The sequence below is a fragment of the Chaetodon auriga genome, chromosome 13, assembly GCF_051107435.1.
Source record: "Chaetodon auriga isolate fChaAug3 chromosome 13, fChaAug3.hap1, whole genome shotgun sequence".
In the NCBI taxonomy this organism is placed as follows: Eukaryota; Metazoa; Chordata; class Actinopteri; order Chaetodontiformes; family Chaetodontidae; genus Chaetodon; species Chaetodon auriga.
The window spans coordinates 12,226,305-12,249,646 of NC_135086.1; the positions used below are offsets into that span (position 1 = coordinate 12,226,305).

General features: G+C 43.5%; 1 protein-coding gene across 8 annotated transcripts in view; it reads left to right on the top strand.

Moving 5' to 3' along the window:
• The window catches only part of pkp4 (plakophilin 4), a 74,790-nt gene that overhangs the window by 44,976 nt on the left and 6,472 nt on the right, over positions 1 to 23,342 (top strand). For 6 of the 8 annotated variants that reach the window (XM_076746940.1, XM_076746939.1, XM_076746946.1 and 3 more), the window contains 11 exons: positions 155 to 737; positions 2,175 to 2,201; positions 8,189 to 8,359; positions 10,534 to 10,744; positions 11,816 to 11,948; positions 13,178 to 13,391; positions 19,735 to 19,918; positions 20,772 to 20,889; positions 21,523 to 21,714; positions 22,346 to 22,519; positions 22,788 to 22,938. In XM_076746940.1, coding sequence (XP_076603055.1) covers positions 155 to 737; positions 2,175 to 2,201; positions 8,189 to 8,359; positions 10,534 to 10,744; positions 11,816 to 11,948; positions 13,178 to 13,391; positions 19,735 to 19,918; positions 20,772 to 20,889; positions 21,523 to 21,714; positions 22,346 to 22,519; positions 22,788 to 22,938 — 2,158 coding nt within the window. The remainder of the gene's footprint in view (positions 1 to 154; positions 738 to 2,174; positions 2,202 to 8,188; positions 8,360 to 10,533; positions 10,745 to 11,815; positions 11,949 to 13,177; positions 13,392 to 19,734; positions 19,919 to 20,771; positions 20,890 to 21,522; positions 21,715 to 22,345; positions 22,520 to 22,787; positions 22,939 to 23,342) is intronic. The other 2 variants (XM_076746942.1, XM_076746941.1) reach the window with 1 other exon arrangement.

Genomic DNA, 23,342 nt, shown 5'->3' on the forward strand with positions numbered 1-23,342 from the left:
TGGTTTATGCAATGCTGTGTAATTTAGCATGTCATTACTTGTGCATAAGTCAATTCATACCAGAGACTACAACATGATTGTTATTTTTTTATAGGTCCTTAAGGACTGACGAAACAAATACATGAAGCGATGTTGTTTTCTTTCGGCCATGCAGGTTCCAGCAGTGACGACAGCAGTGCCTGGCCGTGCTATGCGGAGGGTAAGCTCAGTGCCTTCTCGCTCTCACTCGCCAGCCTACGCTAGCAGTATGTCCCCCTCCCGAGGCTCCCTGCGTACCTCAGTTGGCAGTGCCTACGGCTCCCCCATTGTAACTGAACCCAAACCCCTCTCCAGCATCTTCTCTACAACCTTGCCCTCTGCCCAGCGCACCAGTACCACCGGCGGCGTTGGCAGCAGCTCACCCTACTCCACCCAGAAAAACTCCCCTGCTGCACTGCGACGCATGGGCTCCACAAACTCACGGTCAGGCAGCGCTAGCCGTACCACCTCGCCCTATCAGGCCTCTGCGGGGTCATCATCAGGCCGCATGGGCTCACCTCTGACGATGGTGGATGGCATCAACCCTCCACTGACTAAGCAGCCTAGTCACTCGTCGTCTCCAGTCAGGGCTACTATGACCGCTGTGCCCCAGCACTACAGCTCCACTCTGCCCCGCTCCATGCTCCACAACACCGACCCCTACGGACCCCAGAGTTACGACATTTACGAGAGGATGACGAGACCTGACAGCCTCACAGGTGCTCAAATGCATACACACACAACCAGACACGCATACACACACACTGCCATTTACAGTGTATCAGCTCAACAGCCTGCTCTAACTCACTTAGACTCTCAGACCAGATAATAACTATTTTCAAATATCTGTATAGTTTTGCTTCATTGTCTTATATAAAAAGGTCTAAGAGCAATAGTGAAATACCGTTTGTAAATTCAGAGAGGAAAAGAGTACAGTACATGGTGTTTTCCTCTTTATTTAGCCTCAGTATCCCTTCTTTTCCATTGGCGCATAGCTGTATGAATCACTGTATGTCATTGCATGTCTGTGTGGGTGTGGGTGTGGTGTGGTGTGGTGTGGTGTATGGGTCAAGGGCAATGTGGACTCACACCACGGTCTATGACCACTGGAGGAACACAGGGTTGTAATGTCACTGTTTAATAAAGCTGCCCCCCCCAACATTAATAATAGGACATACATTCAGATAAAATGTTTTAACATGTAGTTTTTTCTTTAACTTGAAATAATGTAACATGTAAGAAATTAATTCAATCCATTAATGTAAGAAGTTATCCTTAGTTAAAGTGTGTATTACTTTAAAACATAACACTTGAAAACACTGACATAATGTAAAGTTATAAACTTCCCAGCATATAAAAAAAACATGAATAATTTAATGTAGCTGTGTGCCGTCACAGACTTGCTTGTCATACATTCCTCTTTTGTAATGCGGGCTGTGAATATTTGGACAGTGATACATGTATACAAGCCAACAAAAGTATACATACTTTTGTTGGCTTGTTGTTGTCTCTGTGCTCAGCAAACTAAATGTGAATACAAACAGTGACTGAGGTCAGCGGTTGTCCTGGAGTGGAGCCAAACCATAGTTCCTGCAAGAAGACAAGTATTAGCTCAACGAGTATAATAGCTAATAGCTAATCATAGTTAGCTTTGTTGTTAATGGCAGAATAGAAGCCAAATCTAGTGGTCTTAATACTGTAGAGTAGCACATCGCATGAAATGTTTTGGAAGATTCCATATTGCTATATTGTGGACACTCACCAAGGGAAAATTGATAATGATAATGATCATTTGAGAACCTGCCTGCCCAAACTAGTTTGTGTGTCTTGCTTTTAGGAGGAAGAAGGAAAGGGCAAGCGCTGGCTAATGTTTTTTAGCCCAACATGTATCCTGTCCTCGTTCTCAGCCCTAACCTTTTAAGATATCACCTGCAGATACGAAAAATGAAAACCAGTGAACGTTTTTCAACTCGAGAAGGAAATTAAAGTAGTTGTTTATCGCTGCTGCAAGCGGCGTTCCACCATAAAACCCAAGAACATTTTTGTTTTCCTCCAAACGGTAAAAGAAGCACTTATTCAGCAAATCACTGTATTATTGTTACAAGGTTAATGGACTGTTTTCTGCTTGACTTCCTGCTGCCTGGGGAAATCCTCAGATGCCCTGGTTGATGATGACGTTCAAGGTGAACACTTTTGGTTGTTGTGTGACATCAGTTTCCCATCTTCCTCAGTCTGTGGTTGTGTTTGCCTGTAGGTGTTGCATGTACACGTGTGTCTGGTATTTGTTCCTCTGTGAAATAGTAATCTCCAACCAATTGCCAATTTTACCATCGCACGTGTTTACTGTAGGGTTTTTAGCTGCAAGATCACATGCAGCACCGATTTTATTTCACACTGTACTGAGTAAGGCCAGGACTTACGGCCTAAAATATTATCACAATGTGTTTTTCTGTCTGCGCGCCAGCAACAGGCCTGTTACCAGCAGATACTACAGGCCAGTCATGTGTAATAAAATGGCTGAAAATGCCGACTGTTTTGACGTTGGTGCTAGCATGTGTACTATTGCTAGCACCTTGGGGCCAAAATCTCTTCACTCTTTGTTGACTGGGTGAGGTGGTACATTTGTCAGACAAAGTGGAAGAGGTTTATCGTGTTCCCTGCCTTGTTGGCACAGGTCGCCCATAACAGATATCAATCTGGACATATTTGGACATTAGCGATCCAAACCGTCATTAAATCACAGAGGCTGTGTGACCTCTCGTTGCCAGAATTCCCCATCTCGTGGGGATACATTACCCTTCTCTCAGACGTTCATTTTCGGGGGAATTTGCAGGTTCCTGTAAGTAGGCAGTTATGTCACACTGCTGAGTGATGATGTCTCAGGCAGACACAAATGGCTTTTCAGTGTCTGTCCTCTGAGCAGAAACAGACACCAGCCTAGTTCTCCTCTCTCTCTCTCTGCTGAAGCATCCCTCCTGTGTCTTCCCTCTCCTCTCCCTTCCCCCCCCCCCCCACTCTCACATGCACTTCAGTGGGGCCTTATCCCTAAAAGTAATTTGTCACAAGTGTTTGATGAGCTGTAGTGGAAGGAAATGGTACGACCACATGATCAGGTTCAATCTCAAGAATTGGGCAAACACCATCCGACAGCCTAACCTTGATATTGTTGCCGTTGGGGGTTTTCTGTCGGTATCTATAAGAAGATGTTGGAGGTTTTTTTTGCCTCCGTTCCTCACCTCTGTTTTCTTTTCAACAGACTTCCATGCCTTCATGTGCATTTTCTGTCGTGACGTATCTTTTTCCCCTCCCTCCTACTTTCCTACCTCCCACCTGGCTTCCCTCCCTGGATTCATTGGCAGGAAGTCATACCTTCCCTCTGCTGCTGAAAAATGGAAAATGAAGACAAATTGTCCCTAATAATGTGCTCATTACAGCTATGTTCATTTCAGAGCAGAGTGGGACAAAGAAAGAGAAAGGGGAAACAGCGCGTGTGCCTTCTCAACCACCCCAACATGGTCGCTTTAACCATGGAACACTATTTTTTACAGCTATTCTCACTTTTTATATAGAACAATTTTCTGGTGATCACGCCAGTTCTCTTGCTTGTTTGGAGAGGCTTCTTGAAAATGATTTTTGTTGAGGAATGCAGTCAGCTGCATCCATTTAAGTGTTTGTTTCTCCAGAGCGAGCACGCGCCAAGCCGCCACCGCCCTTCATATAGCCTCTGCCAAGTGTAATCTGTTAAAGCCACGGTGAGAGGGCTGAGGGGGAGAATTAAATGACTATAACGCACCAGGAATGTGGGCCATTCATCCTCAATAGACAGCAGTATGTTATTTCTCCCTGACAATTTGCAGATGCTTTTAGAAGGGACTGCAGCCCTTCTATCAGGGGAGCAGAATACAGAAGGCAGACGGATTAGTCTCCTCTAAGGTTGTTTAAATGTTGCTACTTTCAGGAGTCGGCTGCTGAGAGGGAGAGATATGCACGAAAGCCCCTGTGTGTGGTAGATTCTGTCCTTCTCACTCGGTCACAGCTGTGCCAAAAGCCCGCTTCATGTGGCCAGGCTTTACATGGGATGAGAAGTCTCTGATGGTCCTGGACTGCCTCATTAACCCTCTTTTCATTTTCATCCTTTCTTTCCCTCTTCTCTGTTGCTCCCGCCTTTCCTTATGGCTTCCCACTACCTCCTCTCTCTTCGCATCGTCATTCCTTTTAAACCTTTGAACAAGAGAGGCTGAACTGATTTCCTGCCAAGCTGCTGCTAGTGGCTATTGTGTGCACTGCCACAGAGTGAAAGGCTTCCTGGGCTTTTGAGCGTGCCACTACAGCACACAGCAGCAGCAGCAGCAGCAGCATTATTCAGTTTACTCTGTTTTACTCTCAACCCTGCACTACAGTATGTCTGCCATTCCAGAGTACTTTTTTTTTATGTAGTTAAGTTTACTCTTTCGTGCCTCAAGGCTGTGTGAGTATTTAACACAATCCACTGATAATTTTAATATTGTGAACCTACAGTATATCTTGCAGCTGCAATGGTTCATTTAGCAAAAAGCCACGAGAGAGCACACTAAAAGCTAAGAGACATTTGCACTGGAGTGCCTAAAACCCTCTAAGCTGCTCTAAAAGCATTGCATTAAGTGGCTCATTGCTTTTATTAAACAGTGTTGGAAAAAGAATTTCATTTTAATGGCTAATTGGAATGACTATTTTTTCCGTCAGGCTATCCTTAAACAATGGAGAAAGAAGCAGGTAGCACATGTGGAGTGGGGCCGCTCAGTGCGGGAATTAAGCAATGGTGGGTGGTCATCGAAGCAGGGTGGTCTGAACGGGGAGGTGGGGTGTTATTAGAGAGGCAAACCTGTTGCATAGGCAAATGAAGTAGGCAGGATTGTTGATATCGTAATTTTATGTAAAGTTTTTTTTAAAGGAATTATTTGATAATTAAGACACAACCACCGAATCCTCCATCAGACACCACACCACCAGAATAGCACTCAACTGACAGGTGGAAATAAAAAAAAAAAGTTTCTAAAAATGTAATAACTGCTTTAATAACTGGCCTCCACAGCCTTGTTTACAACTTAGTCTGTTTAGATGGCCAGATGGCCAGTGATTAAAATAAAAATCTGAGAAGACTTTTTATTTGAAGTTTAACATAATCTTGACAGTTAAGTTAGTGTTTGGAATAGCTTGCATTTGCACTGATCACCTGCACCAAGTGCATGTTATTGTATCCAAACCTAGCTCGTTTGGACCTGTTCTTTCTAAACACATAGTGCCTCTAATCCAGGTTTGGTTCTATATGAACTGCATAAACACTACGAAAACAGTTAGCAACACTGCTCGTGCTCCATTACAGTGAAGAAAACTGGAAGAGAAGGAAGCATTTGAGGCGAATCTCCTTGGTAATATTTCTGTTCTGTTCTGCCCTTGAACATGATATGAATCAGAGCAAAGTAAACAAACTACAGGTCTGAAAACACCCTGATATAGGTTGAATGGAATACCAGAGTACATTATTAGAGTATGTATGTGTGTGTGTGTGTGTGTGTGTGTTTATATGAGGAGAAGGCTCTACAAGCTCAGTTCACAGCTGTGTTAACTGTGTCAGACTAGAGCGACAGAGGCCCCCTGGGATTTCTCTTGATTACCATTTTGCCACTACCTGCTGCCCAATCAAAACTTACTATACAGATATACTGTAAGTTGTGGTTTTCATTCAGAGCATTAATATTTAAAAAGAAAATTATAGTCCAGTCTATTAACTGGCCTCAGACGGCACACAATCTGGACTACAACCATCGTTTTAATACATATTTAATTAATTCCTTCAGTTATGCAGCTAGGGGTTAAAAGGGTCTTTTTACCAGCTGTCAGATGCGACCCCCAAGAGCCTGGCTTCGTAACTCCTGAAGACTTGGTGCTTCAGATGTTAGCCGGCTATCTACATCTGAAATCTTCACTCACCCTGCTCCCAGAGGAGGCAAATGTTCTTATTTATTAATTTACTTGGTCTCATACTGTGACAAGAATCCCCCATTTAGCTGGTTCTGCATGGCAGAGTTCTTGTTAAGCAGCAGTCTGCGCCTGCAGTTGGAGAAGACCCAAGTGACGTTTGGAGCCTCGTGAAATGTGCAATGAGCAGTTAGTTGCCAACTGTATAGTGGTCCACTGGGCTTCTCAGTTTAGTGAGATTCACTGATGTGAGGTTTAACACAAACTGTGTATTTGTCCCTGTTAGCCGTACTGTTGATCTGGGGAGGGTGTAAACCAACAGGCTCCTTTCACCTGTCAGCAGTGGGCTTCACTGGGAGGGTGAGGCGTGCAACAGGTTCACACTGTCCTGGTTCCACCGTCTTACTGTGAAAATGCATTGAACACAGCTAAATCTGAACAGCTAACATACGAGCAACAACTTGTACAAGAGGATGTTTTGGTTTTTAATACTTCTTGATCTGTAGGAACTGGCAGGATGAGCATGAAAGGTGAATAATGTTGAAAACATTTTGAGGTGCGTTGGGTAAGGAACAGAGGGGGGTGGGGTGAGGACTCTCACAGCTGGGGCCCTGGAAGGAGCGGCAGGTATTGTTGTTACCTCATCCTGCTGTTATTGTTTCACATCTGGACTGAATCTGAGTCAGACAGGACTTGCTGCTTCACGCTGCTTCTGCAGCCTGTGACTTTTCTGGAAAGGACCTTTAATTAGAGAACTCACCTGAGTGTTTCTTTTTCCTCCCCCCTGTCAGGTGAGCCTGCTGCTGATTACAGAAGCTGTTTTCCCATATCACACATTTCCCAACATCTGCTCCCGCTTTGATTGGTTCATTTCCTTCTTGGTCCGACACTGTCAGCTCTAGTTGGCCTTCATCAGTGGTTGATTTTACCAATTTAGTGCCGTATTTATTATTCCCTTACACCTTTTCTTCCTCCGCAAACACATGACCACAGACTGACTGCACCAATGCAAAGCAAACAAAAAAACAAAAAAAAGAAATGCAATGCCAGTTTAAATTATTTTATCAGACATATTGTCAATTTGTATTTTGAGCATACCAGCCTGTTTAATCTGATCCACAGTGGCATGGGTATGGTTGGCTAGTTTGTTTTGTTCTTCTCTCCGCAATGTTCTGTGGAGTACAAATACTGATTAATTATTTCCATTCAGGCAAGTTCGCAGCGTACGTTAATGTTCTGACGGCCAACTGGCAACTTGCCGGACTTGAGTCTTTGTGTTGTTTGTAAGAACAACAAGACACAAGGATGTGCAGCCATCCGTCTTTGTCAGTGCGAGTTCTTTCAAGTTGCCTTTGTGTGGTTTCATGGAGAATTGGAAGCTTTATATATTATATGTCTTATATTGGGGTGACTATTCTACACTCTTGTACAAAAATCATGTATAGTTATTTGCTGCCCTTTTATTTTATATGTACATGTTACTCACAATCATATCCCCAAGCTTTTCATAATTCTTTTAATTTTTGATTTATAAAGGAAACAGAATCTGACCTTCTCTGCAGCAAACTGGTTTGCATTCATTTCCATCCAGTATGAAAATGAACTTACTTAACCTGAAACTAGCTTATGAGACCTCACAGTGAACATCACGTCTACCTTTATTTTTGTCAGAGCTGTATTATTTTTGCATGGTAATGAAGTGCAGACTTTGCAGCGCACTGCATGACCATGCAACAATGACATTAGCTTTGACAGCAATTAAAGAAGACATGTTGTTTAATATGATTGATTACCCGACTCAAGCCGGTGTCAAGTCTCTTAAACTGTTTTTCATACTGTAACAGAATAAACGGAAACCAATGGCTGTCTAGAAAGTTTGGAGAAAGCATTTGAAAGTTTAAGACAAGTTGAAATATAAAGCAAACATCCCGTCCTGTTACTGTTTCTTTTCGCCTCCCTCTTATTTTGCACTCTTGAATGTTTTTGGCATTTAGCCGATACTGTCATCCAGAAAGAATTACAGTAAATAAGCTGAAAGTCATTCAGTGTCTTGCTCAATGACACTTTGACAGGACAGGTGGGAGTGGAGTGACAGATTTTTGCTCTTACGGGGCTCATACCTTTGACATTTCAGTTATGAAACTGGCCGTGTAATCACTGGACCACTCTGCTGCTAACCACTTATCTGCTAACCGCTCTCTTACATCTTCAGGAGTCCGGAGCTCATATGCCAGTCAACACAGCCAGCTGGGCCAGGACATAAGGTCAGCCATGTCCCCGGACCGCCACATTGCACCAATCTACGAGGATCGCACCTTCCAGGGCCCGTTGTACCGCAGTCCCAGCCACACCCAGCAGGGCACCCTCTACAGGAGCACCTCAGGTTGGTCCCACATTATTTATATGGTAAAACTCATGTAAGGATGACAAACCACCCACAAAGGACACCATTATAACACCAACCAAGATGCAGTTTGTGTCCTGGCACATAGCTAGCTAAAATGAGTAAAAAAAAATAACACATTTGAGAGAGGTTATCGTATTATATTCTATCATACTCTAAATAAGATCATGGTTATTTTGGTCATTGTTTGCAGCCTTTGTGTTTTGAGCATTCTGGCAACACATCACACTCTTCTCTTTTCTCGTGCTGTCTCTGTATCTTCCCGCTGTGGAGTCATGCAGATCAAGATTAGCGCTTTGTTTTTGTATCTATTGCAGATTCTCCCTCTGTCCTCAAATCTCTCAAAGTCTTTTCCATGTAATCTAGGGCCACTTGACTCTTAGAGAATACCATTTTTCTGTCCATCTGCCCTTTAGCGCTACGTATGTTATGTCTTTCTTTCTTGCTTTTTTTCCTCTTGCTTTCTATTTTCCTTCCTCTGTGTCACCCTCTCCCTCCCTGCCTCCCTTCCATTCCTCCCTCCACTGTCAGACAGAAAGGGTGAGACATGAGTTAATAGGCAGGTACTGATATGTCATCCTGCCACAAAGGAGTCCATTACCCGTGTGTCACACTGAGAATGAGAAGAAGGATGGAGGGGCCAGGGGACAGTTTGGTTACCCGCATCCACAGCCTTCCAGCTCTTCGGATGTTGGCATTCTCATCTCATCATCGCTCCTGCCTCAGATACACATGCTTAGCTTTCACTCACACACACGCACACTTCATTCAGCTTTCTTCTTGGCACACAGGAGATCTGCTTAGACCGATAAGTTCACTAATAAATGCTATTGATGCTGTGAAGAAGCCCCCAGAGTAGCCACTGTAATGTGTTTATGCCAGCTATATTGAGAAAAGGCGAGTGGGGCGGATCTGGAGCGGGGGTGTTCAATAAGGAGTCTTTGAAAGAGCTACCTCATTGGAAAAATCCAATTTGATCCAAGCATTTTCTTTGTCATGTTTAGAAATTAATTTTGAATGGGCCATTTTCCCCCTCCGGCTTTCCGTGCATTCTTTGGCTTTTTCTTGAAGCTTGCACTGTACTTTTTTGTGCGAGTGGGAGATATTTATGTTAAGTAGAAGTATTGATCCTTGCCTGAAAAGATAAGGAATAGAATCCAAATAGCTCTGCTAAAATTGCCAAGCTACACTATGTTGTTTGTAATTTTTCTCACAGTGTCTTTGGCTCTGTTAGGTTACATTGGTAGATAAACATATTGCAGGATGGTGCTGCTGCCCAACACAGAAATGCACTGATGTGAGAAATTGCGTTTTTGGAGCAGCACCACAAGTTGACGTCTTGGCTTCTGGGAGGAGGGAGTTTGAGTACGTACATGCTCAGTCCTGTTGGAAGGCTGATAGGGATCTGACCGGTGCAGCAGTCACGCTGCCACACATCACGTGGCTCGGGTGAGAGGGAGGGCTAAATCCAACGCGCTTGTTTATGCAGTTCTGTGTTTGTGACCCATTGTGTTAAAAAAAACTAGGTCATAATATCACTTGGAGCAAGTGAAAGAGGAAAGATGGCTGAAGCGAGATGCTGTCAGGCTGAATATTGGACTGGAAGGATGGCTTCCCTGCATGTTTGTGTTAGTGATGCTTCCGCTTTACTAGTGTATCTCTGACTGTTTTTGGACCTGGTCATGGTTTACCATTGCCTCTCTGCTGTGTTTGGCAAAGTTAGCCTCAGAATACAATGGTGCAAAGGACTGAGCGTGGTGAGGAAAGGATTTGTGGATCATCGAGCAGGTTGAGGCTTCCTGTCCTCTTTGAAAACAGCAGGATCTCTCTGCTTTAACACACTCTTGTGAAAACAAAACAACGTGCGGACCGCCCCTTGAAGAGGACTTCTGCTTTGTGGAACCATGGGAGCTGTGTTTTATCCTCGTCATTAATTGGTTCCAGGTTTTAGAAGTTGCTGAGTCTGTCGGAACGGCCGCATGTTTGTATTTTAGCTTGATTTAAAGTTGTATGCTACCGGCGTGCAAGGCTCAGAGTTTAGCTGAAAAGGTCTGAATGCTGCTAATCTCCACTCACATGGTTTTGTTGGCTCTTGTGTTTTTTTTTTTTCTCTTAAAACCTTCTCTCTGAATGTTTGGTTTTTTGGCCCCCAGGTGTGGGGAGTCTCCAGCGGACACCCAGTCAGCGCAGTGCCATGATCTACCAAAGAAACAACTATGCTCTCAACACGGCAGCCACCTATGCCGACCCGTATCGCTCAGCGCAGTACCGGCCCTCCGATCCCAACTATGCTCGCCAGGCTGTTGTCATGGATGACGGTGCTACTCGCTCTCCCTCCATAGACAGCATTCAGAAGGATCCCAGGTAAGCACTGCTCACGTTTTACTGTGGCGCTGTGTTTCTACATTACCTAATGTAGTCAGTGGTTAGTAATTGGCCCAGTGTAGCAGGAACCAGTCACCCAAAGGGACTTCTTGTGCTTATAAGGCATCCCTGTTCTGCTGGGTCAACACCAGTCTCCTCTTACTATTCAAACAGGGAGCCCCCTGGATAGTCACATGCAGCTCCGGCCTTTGAGCTGGCTCTACTGTGCCTGGCCACATAACAATAGATTCTCACATATACTGAAGTGCTGCGTCTGCTCTTGTCGTACAGACACATGTGAGCATAGAAAGTGGGGTGACCTCTGCTGTAAACCCCTGACTTTGCACATTGGCAGCTTTCTTTACACCCATGTTTGTCGCTGTAGTGTAACTACTTCATTTGAGTGCACCAGGGGGACCACCAGGACCCTGGAAGTGCATCAGAGAGACATTTCCCCTGGAGTATTTGACAGGATTTCTGTCCAGGGAAATCTACCTGTATGTTTTTCAGCACTGGCTCTTTGTGATGTCAAAAAAAAAGAAAATGCAATATATGGGAGTGTGAAAACATTTTTGCAAAATTAAGGAGGTTTTTTCGGATTTTGCTGTTTCCATCAAACTTTTTTAATGCAATATTTCAAAATATAGATTATGATATAGAAACACAGCTAGTGAGGTAATAGCATAACTGCCACAACTCAAACACTGGTAGTCTTATTTTTTTCTTAATCAAATAAGAAGACAAAAGAAATGTTGATCTCGCCAGTTGATATAAACAGCATTTTTTTTATTTGCTTTAGAGAGTCAAAAATGGTTCCTAAGTATATTTCAGCTGCAGTCCAGAGACAATACATTCCTCGCTTCTTTCTTTAGTGTACTGCGTACAGAAAAGCAGTAATCCAAGTGTGACCAAAGTGGATTGTTATATAGAACCGGATGTGAATGTCATTTCCTGGGCTTATCAGTTTGCCCTGAGGCGCTGAAGTATTCATTTTGAGGGAAACTGTGCCTGTGTTTCTTTTTCTGCCCCTGTCGTCATGCTGATACCTTTGCACCCCACTTGTAATTCTAGAGAATTTGCATGGCGTGACCCAGAGCTGACGGAGGTGATTCACATGCTGCAGCACCACTTCCCCTCCGTGCAGGCTAACGCAGCCGCCTACCTGCAGCACCTGTGCTATGGCGATAACCGAGTTAAGGCAGAGGTAGGTATTGATCCCACGCTGTGTCAAAGAGAGTGACTTTGTCAACATCTGTGCTCAACCACCTTAACTTATGATAATTGTTACACATTTTGGAGACTTTCTGTTGGATTCATCAGTGGCAGTTGCTTCATGTTTCAAGGAGTGCTGCAGTTTATTACAACCAGGGTTTTATTTTGGAAGCTACAACTATTTGTTGCATTGTACTCAAAAAAAAGAAAGACAAACAATTAAATTTACATGTAATCATCCATCACAGTCTACAGACCAACATTCTTCTTTTAGCCTGACCTTGCAAACATGCTGTAATTGTGCACACTCACAGGTTTCCTGTGCAGCGGGAGATTATAAGCAAGTTTGGTTCACTTTTGGTTTTGCCTCCCAGTTCATTCGTAGCTAATCTGCCAAATCTTGGCAGATCCTGGCTAATCTTGCTCTGGGTTGTTGCATGATAGGGCCTATTCTTAGCACTTTTAGCACACATTCCAAGACTTCAGCAATTACTTTGGTGAGTGGATGTCATTATATCCAAGAGTGTGGATAGCGCAAATTATATACGTACCAAAAGTGTGTCCAGAGCGAGACACAGTGGCTCAGCAGACCCTTCTGCTGCAGATTCCCTCACATAAACACATTCACAACACTCACTCGAGTAATAAGCCAATGATAAAATACCCATAGCATGCAGAAACTAAATAGACAAAAATGATTTTTTATTTTTTTCTCACCAAACATTAAAGGTCAAGCTCGTCCTCTCTCACCGTGATGTGTTTGAGTGAAAGAAGTTGAGTTTTTGATAAGAAGGCACAGAAAGAGGATTAAGGCTAAGATTAGATTTGAAGAATGTGGGTTTTTTTTTTATTCTCAGATGTCAAGTGTCAGTATATCACAAAATGATTCATGCTGTACAATAAAAGCATGAAGCTGGTTTTAATAGAATTGTTCTTACCTTGTAGCTTGATTCTTTTCTTCAGATCAAAATGTAAATTTAGTCTGTCAACCTACCGTCTCCTGTGGTTAAGGCTTTTTCAATGGCCATGGATTAGCATTACTTTTCCAAAAAAAAATTTCTGGTATGAATAAATTCCCTGTGTGTAGATTCTCTTGTTACATGAATAAATGCATGAGTGCTCCCTCCATAGAATGTAGGCTGAAAAAAAAAAATGCTGCTAGTGGCCAGAAAATTTTTCCCACCTGATAATGGTGTGTGATCTCATTCACATTGTCTATAGGTGTGTCGACTGGGAGGAATTAAACATCTGGTGGACTTACTAGACCACAAGGTCCTTGAGGTCCAGAGGAACTCTTGTGGAGCTTTGAGGAACCTCGTTTATGGCAAATCTATGGATGAAAACAAGATCGCTGTGAGGAACGCAGGAGGGATTCCAGCTCTGCTCCGCCTGCTGAGAAAGACCGTAGATGCAGAAGTGCGGGAGCTTGTCACAGGTAAGTTGGCATGTGTGGAGAATGGATCTGCACATGTGAAATGAATTCTGAGCTTGATGGTTTCTCCTGCATTATGTAGTGTTCCTCCCTCCACCCCATTGTTACATTCCTCCACATAACGATGCTCCTCCGTGTGGCATTAAAGAATGCAAAGTTATTCTTCCTCTCATGTGCAGTTTGAACTAATAATAATTAATTTCTTCATTCATTTCCATCACAATTTTCCAGAGTTCAGTAACATCAAACCCAAAGACAGAGAGAAGCAGCAAATCATCACCTTTAAGATGCTGGAAGCAGAGAATGTTTGACCTTTTTTTACATAATCAATGTTTTTTTTTAATAACAAATCAAATGATAATGTGAGAACAACAGTCACCTGAATCTGCAGCTCCACAGCTTCACAAAGCTTTATCGTGAGCATCAGCTCATGTTTAGCTGTCAGGCTTCACTCTCACCGCTCTTTATGGAATTGTTTTTAGCTGCAGCAGGCAGCTGTTTTCCAGTGAAAAGAGATAAACCTACCGTACACTACCTGCTCAACGCCAAACAGGAGACGGTTAGAGACTAGGTGGTGAACGTAGTAGCAGCTAAAGAGTGTGATGGTTCCCTCAGGAGCTGGAAAAGACCCAAAGCACAGAGTGAATATTGGACTTACATTATTCAGGTGAACACAAACATAGCTTGAAATAAATGATTATGTTTTTTCTGCTGGATGTTTAAATATGCAACTGTTTGCTGACAAATTCACCGAATTAACTGAAAAGGTGATGATGCATCAGTGTTGTGTTCACAACTGCCAAAAGAGTCAGGTATTGCAGGTTTAACTGATTAATCAAACCAAAGCGGTTGTCTAATGTTTGGTCGAACGATTAAAAGATTAATTGACTCATTCCAGCGCTGTTGTTTTCCAGCACCGCCCCCTTTGTCGGTTTTTTATTTTGTATTCATCTTGTTTTTTGTTTTTGTTTTCAGGGATCTAAGCCCACCCACATTAGATCCCTAGGCTGTCTGTCGTGAGGTTACAGCAGGACAGGAACATTGTGCAGAAGGCACTGAATTATTTACCTGACAAACCTTGGGGTGTTTCAGGAGGGCTGGTTACAGCGTTGCGTTGGCCTGGTTGCTCATGACTGATGATGTGGTCTCTGAATGTAGTTCATGTTTATCTGGTGCTGCCTGTCATGGCTAACCATACAGTGTTGCTCCAAGGGATTAAAAGTGAATTAAGATACTCTGACTAAGCGGTTAAACAGGCTGCTTAACGTGGTCAATCCGAAGATTATGATTGTCGTAGTAACACAGTCATACACGCTTTTCCTTAAGTTGCTGCGACTGCTGTCACTGCTGCTTATTATAGGTGCAAAGAAATGAAGCCACATTTCCGCAGCGTTCATATGCAGAGAGATTTAGCTCCTTCTCTGTCTGAAAACAACGGTCGCTGACAGTCAGCTTGTCTGTCTCCTCCTCTCTGCATTGGACTGTGATCACTAAGCTCTGCAAACGGGGTATAAATCCATGTTGTTTAGGATCAGGGTGGAGCGCTACAGAAATAAGCAAGCCAAGACATTTGGCTCCCAGGTGGCTGAGTCAGCTGTTTGAGCTCGACTCCAGCCCACACTCTAACATGGTCTCGGGTTACGGTCCAGCGGTCCCTCGAAGGAAAACAATACTGCCAGAGTACGAACACAACACTCTGGAGCCTTTGTATGTTGTCCAGGAGGGGATTGTCTTCAGTTTCCTGTTTCAGTTGAGTGTTTACTTTGCTTAACATGTACCAAAGGAGAGAATAATCAACTTTTTGGAAAAGCATTTTGTTTCTGCTCATTTTGCGCTTGGCTTATAGCACAATTAAGTACATGGGAGCAAAAACCAAAAAAAAATAAAAATGCTTTGCTCCCTCCCTGTTCAAATTTCAAAAGGTTGTACAGACACGTGTTACCCAATCAGAGTAAACAGCTTCAATGTGAGCTCTGTTTTTACGTTTTTTACCTTCCATCCACTAGTCTGAGAGCGCGCTGCGGCTAATTGGTAGTTCAGGCCCCAGGATGTGGAGCAATTAGAAAAGGTCAGCGGTGCTGCATCACCTCTGGTTAATTACAGCTGATGAGAACAATCCACATAAAGAGCTTTCAGCTGGATGACAAGGGCATCCCACACCAGAGCTTGAAGTAGTTCAGACAGCAATCATTCACTCACCCCGTGTCTACTTTTACTGTTTGGCCAGTAGTATACATAAATGAATTCTAACACCTCTGAAAGCAGCATCACTCTTCTCAAAACTTGTGAGTCAGAACTTAGCTTGAGAAGCTTTTGGGGCTCCCATTGTGTCCCTTGCTCTTTGCCGACACCGCTGGGAGGTCCAGGTGTCACCTGTGCTTCATTAGAAGTAGCTGTAAGAGCAGTCCCCCTCCCTGTTACAGGTCAGAGGTCGCGTTGTGGGGATACACAAACACAACCTCGGCTCCTTTACCTGCCTCGTCTCCCAGCAGCTGTTGCGGTTATTGCTCTGTCCTCAAACAGCCCCTCAGATCAAAAGGCCAAGCGTCACAGCACTGCCTCCATATACTTGGGACACCTGAAACTGGCTCTCACACGCACACACACACACACACACACACACACACACACACACACACACACACACACAAACAAAAGCAGTGTTTTGTTACCCAGTGTTAGATATTAAATTGCTCCCCTTATCTTGACTTTACTTGGCAAACTCGACTGCAGTGATCTATACTTTCCATTTGTTACTGGAAAAGACAAATCTCTGGATCTTGTTTGGTTACGCAATAGGGCTATCAGAAGTACTTGAGCCAGTTCTTTATCATCATCTTCCTCCTGCTCTATTACACTACCGTCCACCACCGCTCTGGACTGCAGTCGTCCTATGGCTCGGTCAGAAACGCTTCATTCTTTTGTGGAGATTTTGAGTCGCAGCGAGTGTCGTGGTATTTACACACAGCGCTGTATTTGATGGCATTTAAGAACTTGCCAAATTTAATTACATTTGGGGTCAGTTGCACTTTAGCAAAATGGCAAACTCATTAAGATTAAAACCTGTTTTTACAACTCTAATCCTTCTGACCTACATACTAAACAGTGAAATATGAAACAAACCACAGAGTGAAGGTTACATATTTTAACACCATCCTGTTCTTTTTTTTTTTGGTCTGGTCAGATATTGTTTGATCTAACAGGTCAAAAATAGAGTTTTTTTGGAAACTGGTGAACTTGAAAAATGTAGTACTCCATCTATTGAACTGTGCTTTTTTTCAGTTTGTCAAACTAACACTTCTTTGGAAAAGTTTTCTCGGTTTACACAAAGATTAGCAGAGTAGCATCAGCATACAGAAACCCAGTGCTGGCGTCGATTGCTGTGTTTGTTTTGTTTGAGAGCAAAGAATGAGGAGGTTAAGACCTTTTGATCATATGAAAATGAGAAACTAAATTCGATCCAGAAATAAATCTGTTTATAGCTGTAAGCAGCGATGCACTGACTTCCATTGCAGGAAGAAAATTAGAGACGCCCACTAACCTCAAAAGCACACACCAGGCTGCTTGTCTGAGCTTTAGTCGATGCAGCATTGACAAGTTTCCAGTTCAACTCGCAAAAATTGAAAGGTTAATAAATTGGGCAGTTTTTGAATGATCAGCAGCTTCTCACAGAGTGAAGTAAATGCCCACCCGCTTACCGCATCTGAAGTCGATGACATGCTGACCTGTGGTTTAAGAGATGAAGGTTGTCAAAGTAGCGCTCGACTTCTTGGGAATCAACCTACAAAAGATCAATTTAATCTGTGCGTGTGTGGTAGAGAGGTAGTCGTGGTTTGTATTTAAGCTTGGTGAGTGAGCACCTAGATTAGAAACATGGAGAAACTGTGAGCATTCTGGCATTAACGGTGAAAAAATGCACTGTGGTGAATCTGTGTTGGGAAAGAAGCAGCTTTTTGGTGACTAGCTTGCTAGCTAACAGGTTATACGGCAACATGTAGAGAAGGTAACTTTGAAGTAGTTGGATATGATAGACTATTATACTAAAATGACATGTTGAGATGCTTTACAATTTTCCTGTTGTTCTCTTCTATACACACATCACATCTTATTACATGTCTGTCCTGGAAGAGGGGTCTCAGATTATAACCCTAACCTCTAATCTGTATTTCAGATTGACATTTTCATGCCGCCATGAATCTGTTTAAGCAGAGTCTTTACATGCTCATAATATGAATGAGAGTATGTCTAATAAAAGGTTTCAACTGGTACTGTAAAATGTTCCTTTGCGCCGGCATTGTTAGTTTGCTGAGTTGCTTGTGGCAAAAGAAAAGAAAAAGAGCAGGCATAATAAAAAAACTTTCAATAAAGGGGTGGCATTATTGATTAATATACAAAACTGGTGAACGGTTGTGGATAACGTGAGCAGAGCCAGGCAAATGTCCATCCAGTTTTCACTTCGGTTGGTTGCTGGATCAATGCTTCAATAGCTGTTAGACGTTCTAACAAGCTTCATATTTTCTCCCTCTCCATGTGCTCTCGGGGGCTTAGCTCTGGATAGACTGCCGGCCCTGGTGTCACAATAGTGTTTACGTCGGGTCAGTGTTTCAAAGCCGGGCCAAGGCACCTGAGAACATGCCACGGTGCAGCGAACACAGTTTAGGGCTCACCCACATACAGGTCTGCTCCATCTGACTGTCAGATATGACTTATGGGTATTGCCGCTAGTGGTGCACCACTGACAGGGCTGTCAGTCACAGCTCAGTGAATTCATCTGTTGATTTCACCGACGCACTGCTGCCTCCATTGGACCGGTCTGAAATCCTGCAGAGAATGTTGAACAAATTGACATTAGAGTGGGTGTGGAGGAACTGGCCTGAGAGGGATGCAGGCTGTGGAGGTAAAAGGACCAGCGAGGTTGGTCAGCAGGCGTGAGAATTTATGTGTTATCGGCGCAATAGTGGTCCCATTTCAGGGCAATCCTTGTGTGTCCAAGTATCCCGTGAGAAAGGTAAACACAGACCTGAGCGTGCTTGCGCAAGGAGCAGAGCAGGATCACCACAGTAGGATTTGATTGAAATGTATCCCACTGCCTGAGTAGAGCTAAGACGTTCGCCCACCTGATGCTAGGGTTTCGACATGCAGCCCCACGTACGCTGCTGGCAAGCTCTGATAAGAAGCATACGCTGCATACTAACTTTTCATAGCCAAGTCACTTAATTCTCAGCTTTGTCTTGATGTTTTGTCAAAATAAAATGATGGAAGTTCAGTTAATGGTTTTCACTGGTTTTAAAGCACTTTGATGTGGTGTTAATAAGGATAATGGTAAGTGAAATGGCTGGAAGAGACGCTGCTTGGCAGACGCATACTGTATCTGTCTATATAGCTTCTTGCCAGCGGTGTGTTTGAATTGGGCTCCTGGGCCATATTACAGACTATTATTGTCTCCATTGGTTCAATTAGAGAGAGAGGGGGAACTGAATGCTGAGAGAAAATAAACAGTGAGGTTAAGAAAGAAGTCAGTGATTATTTCTGAGGCGTTTTCGTGTACGAGGTACAGACACACACAGAGTTCAGTGCAATAGCATGTCCTGGTCTGTAGATCATGTACTGTGAGTAAAAGTAAGTCATGAGGCAGTCACATTTGGATTACTGGCACGCATGCTGTACATGCACTTTGTAGTTTTGTTGTAGCTGCATTTTTGTATGTAGCCCTTCATCTTTACAGTAAGTTCCAGCTCATGCAGCATTAGCCTCCTCCAAGGTGGCTTGTGCCCTGCAGAAGTCAGTCTGTGCCTTAGTATAAGCCTAACAGCAAGGGGCAACTAATTAGAAGAACATGCTACATGCTGGCTAATCCTCGGCAGATGCAGCATCAAAGGCTGCCAGAACATGTGCATGATTATCAGTGGTTACCAAAAGTATATTTGAATCGAGTGAAACGATGGTATCATTTGAAATGACTGAGCCTATGCCATGTGGATCTCCGCCCCGTCCTCTTTCTTTTTCCCTTCTTTTTTCGTTTCAAGCTAATAATCTTCCCTCCGAGGATATTCTGCCGAGATGAAATTTGATGTGAACGTCTGATGCCTTGGTAGAGCTCTTGTTTTGTTCGTTTGTGAAGTATTTTCACATGGTTTAGGTGTGTGCGTGAGAGAGCGAGAAAGACAGAGAGAGTACATGTCTTTTTTGTGCGTGTCTGTGGACACATCCACACACTGAGCTATTAAAAGGCCAAGTTGTTGGTATCTCTGTTGGTTTACCCTAACTGCACATGACAGCTGACATAACTGGGGGTTCGCATGTTTGTCTTCTCAGTGCACAAGTTTGCATGTGGGTGTCTTCGCAGGGGTGCTGTGGAACCTGTCGTCATGTGACTCCGTCAAGATGACAATCATCCGGGACGCCTTAACGACTCTGACCAACACTGTGATCATCCCCCACTCTGGATGGAGCAGCTCCACCTTTGACGACGACCACAAGCTGAAGTTCCACTCCTCCCTGGTGCTGAGGAACACCACAGGCTGTCTGAGGTAACCACCTGATGAACACACTTGGCACTAGCACCCCAAGGTGGACAACTGGTGGTACTGCATCCAGTGTGGCTGGAGGTCACACAGTAAATAGCTATGTTCATGTTGCCTTAGAAGAAAACACTAGTATGACCCACCACTAACATAAACAAAAAACATGTTTTTTAGACATTTTTAGAGAGCAGTGATTAGTCACATTCACGTGGCTATTACATAGAACGGTGTGTATTTTCTCATAAATAATGGTCTTAGTGCACAAAATACAGAGAACAGACTTGTAATCATGTACATTTTAATGAAAGCTAGTATTTTAACCTGTCTCGTCTGTAAAAGCCGTGTACGTTTCATAGACTATCACAGTCGATGATGTAATATTCCCAGCTTCTCTCGTGGGGCTACTTCCTTTGAAGACATTGTGGCGCATGAGGAGTTTAGCCTTTAACTGGTGACAGCCAGTTGAATTGAGTATATGTGTGTGTGTGTGTGTGTTTGTGTGTGTATCTCTTTGCATGCGTAGATATGGCTGTTTGTGTGTGCAGGCACACTTAGTTCCTTATTTACTCAGCAAAGTGCTATAATGACTTCAGTCAGACCACACACACACTTCATACATTATGGATGGTGTACTGGGAGGGCAAAACCCACATTACACATCCAAGTGGGACACACACACACACACACACACACACACACACACACATACACAGCTGTCTTTTTGTGTATTTGGTTATGCTCATTTGTTTGTTGAGCAAAGCCCTGAATCAAAGGCCTAATTTATTTGTGTGCATGTGTGTGTCTGTGTGCGTGTGTGCGTGTGTGTGTGTGTGTGTGTGTGTGATGTTCTTTTTAAAAGGAACCTGAGTTCAGCTGGTGAGGAGGCCAGAAAACAGATACGCAGTTGTGAGGGCCTAGTTGACTCACTACTCTATGTCATCAAAGCCTGTGTAAACACCTCTGACTTCGACAGCAAGGTACACACTAAGTCACACACACACACACACACACACACACACACACACTTAGCTAGGAGGAAAACATGCTACCACATGATAACAGGCTCTGGGGAAAAATCCCACTTAACCCTGTTTGAATCATTTTAATGTCTGACTCTCAGCAACTCTTTCATCTACTTTCTTATCCAAATCAAACAGCAGACATTCAGAGCCGGACAGACCAGCTCATTGGCCTGGTTTACAGTATATTGACATTTTTCAACAACAGCAGCAGAAATGAAATTACTGTGCACCGTAAAAGACTTTAAAAGTCAAATGGCTTGTCTGCGATGTGGAGATGGCGTCTCAATTGTGTCATAATGTATCTGCTCATTGACACTATCTGAGGTAAAACCTGCACAGCACTCAAACAGTGTGGAATGAAATCTATTTGCTCTGGTCCAGATATTCTTTCCAACTGGAGACCCTTGCATTTCATAGCTAATTGATTTGTAACGCTGTAAATAGAGGGGCCTGTGTACCACACATTGGCTGTAGATACTGTAGTGTGCTGCACGCAATTTATTGTAGTGAAGCTTTTGTCATGGTGATTTAGAAAGCCGCTGCTATAACTACCCACCCAAAGCCCTGTCTCCCTCTGCCTGCCGTCAGATTGTGGAGAACTGTATTTGCACTCTAAGGAACCTGTCATATCGTCTGGAGCTGGAGATGCCCCCCACCCGACTCACAGGGGGCCAGGAGCTGGACGGCTTACTGGGCAGCGACTCGCCCAGTAAAGAGGTTGATTCCAGCTGCTGGAGCAGGAAGAAAAAGAAGAAAAAAAAGAGCTCACAGGAAGAGACAGTGAGTGTGGGGCTTTTAAACTGAGGCTCAGATCAGTGAAAAGTTTGCATTGTCCACGTTTGTTCAACACATAAACTACTGTTCAGAGGTATGAAATCGCCTGCCACAAAAATGTGATTCAGTACAGTCTGGCTGAGTGGACTACTCTACATTTTTGAATTGTCTTTCATGCTTTTATGTCATAGAAAGTCCTCTTTACAAATATGTTAATTTGTACGAAGGGTTTACAAAAAAGCCACGTTTTGTACTTTGGGAACAAAACACTGTATAATGGTTCGATCAGACTGACAAGTGAAAGGACAGAGAGAGACAAAGATGCCTGTGAGCAACATAATAATATAAGAACTCACCAGTCATTGGTAAAAGAAGAAAAAATGGAAGCTAAGCATCAGAATCTGTGCAGATTTAAATAGGAACAGGGTCCTGTTTCAGTGTCAAGTGCACAATAATGTCTAATAAGTTGTGTTGCCGTAGCAAAGCTATTCATAAAACTTCAGCATAGAAACAGAAGGTTAGTCTGAGCTCAGCTTGATTGGAGTTGGATCCTCTTTAGAGTCCAAAACCTTTTCAAATGTAAATAAATTTGGTGTCTGTTTTTCTCGATGTTAAAACACTGTGGTTGTTTACTCAGTGGGACGGTGTGGGACCCATCCCTGGCTTCTCCAAGTCTCCCAAGGGGGCAGAGATGCTGTGGCACCCTTCGGTGGTTAAGCCTTATTTGACACTGCTGGCTGAGAGCTCAAATCCCGCCACGCTGGAGGGCGCCGCTGGGTCCCTCCAGAACCTGTCAGCTGGCAACTGGAAGGTACTGCACCAATATTTGTGTATCTGTGTACACACAAATGAAGACACACATCCTCTTTTGTTTTTTTTGCACACTGTTAAATGTGATACCGTCGGAAACAAAGCATCTGTTCAACTGGTTAAAAAGGATTTAACAGCTCACCTCCTCTGTGTCAGTCAAAGCTGACGTCATTTTTACGCTTGGAATCACACGTGCTGAAATGTGGCATCAAGACGTCTGTTTTCCCTTTTTGAAGGTTTAATCTGTGTGTGTGCTTTTGTGTTTCTAGTTTGCAGCATACATCCGTGCAGCAGTGCGTAAGGAGAAGGGACTGCCCATCCTGGTGGAGCTGCTGCGGATGGATAACGACAGGGTGGTGTGCTCGGTTGCCACCGCTCTGAGAAACATGGCACTGGATGTCAGGAACAAGGAGCTCATAGGTCAGCGGTCACACTGTCACACAACTAACATGTCAGACTGTGATGGTTTTAGATGAGTTGAATAAGATGATACGCAAATATGCAATTTAACCTGTTGACAACATCCAAAATGTCAAAAAAAAAAAAAAAAAGTGTTTAAAATCAATTTTTAAAGTGAAATGCAGAAACAGAAAGAGGCCATTGTGTAACCATTTTAACGACGCGGTATGGTTTTTCATTTCATCTCACTCCATTAAACAGTCGCATTTAATGAAAAACTAGTTTTTATGTGCTCTCTCTGTGGAATTGATGAGGAGTTACAGTTCCAGCAATGCAGAGGTGGTGGCTGTAGACAGAGGGGGAGGAGTTGCAGCAGTGTTGGTTTAAGGTGCTTTCGGTTGTGTGTGTGTGTGTGTGTGTGTGTG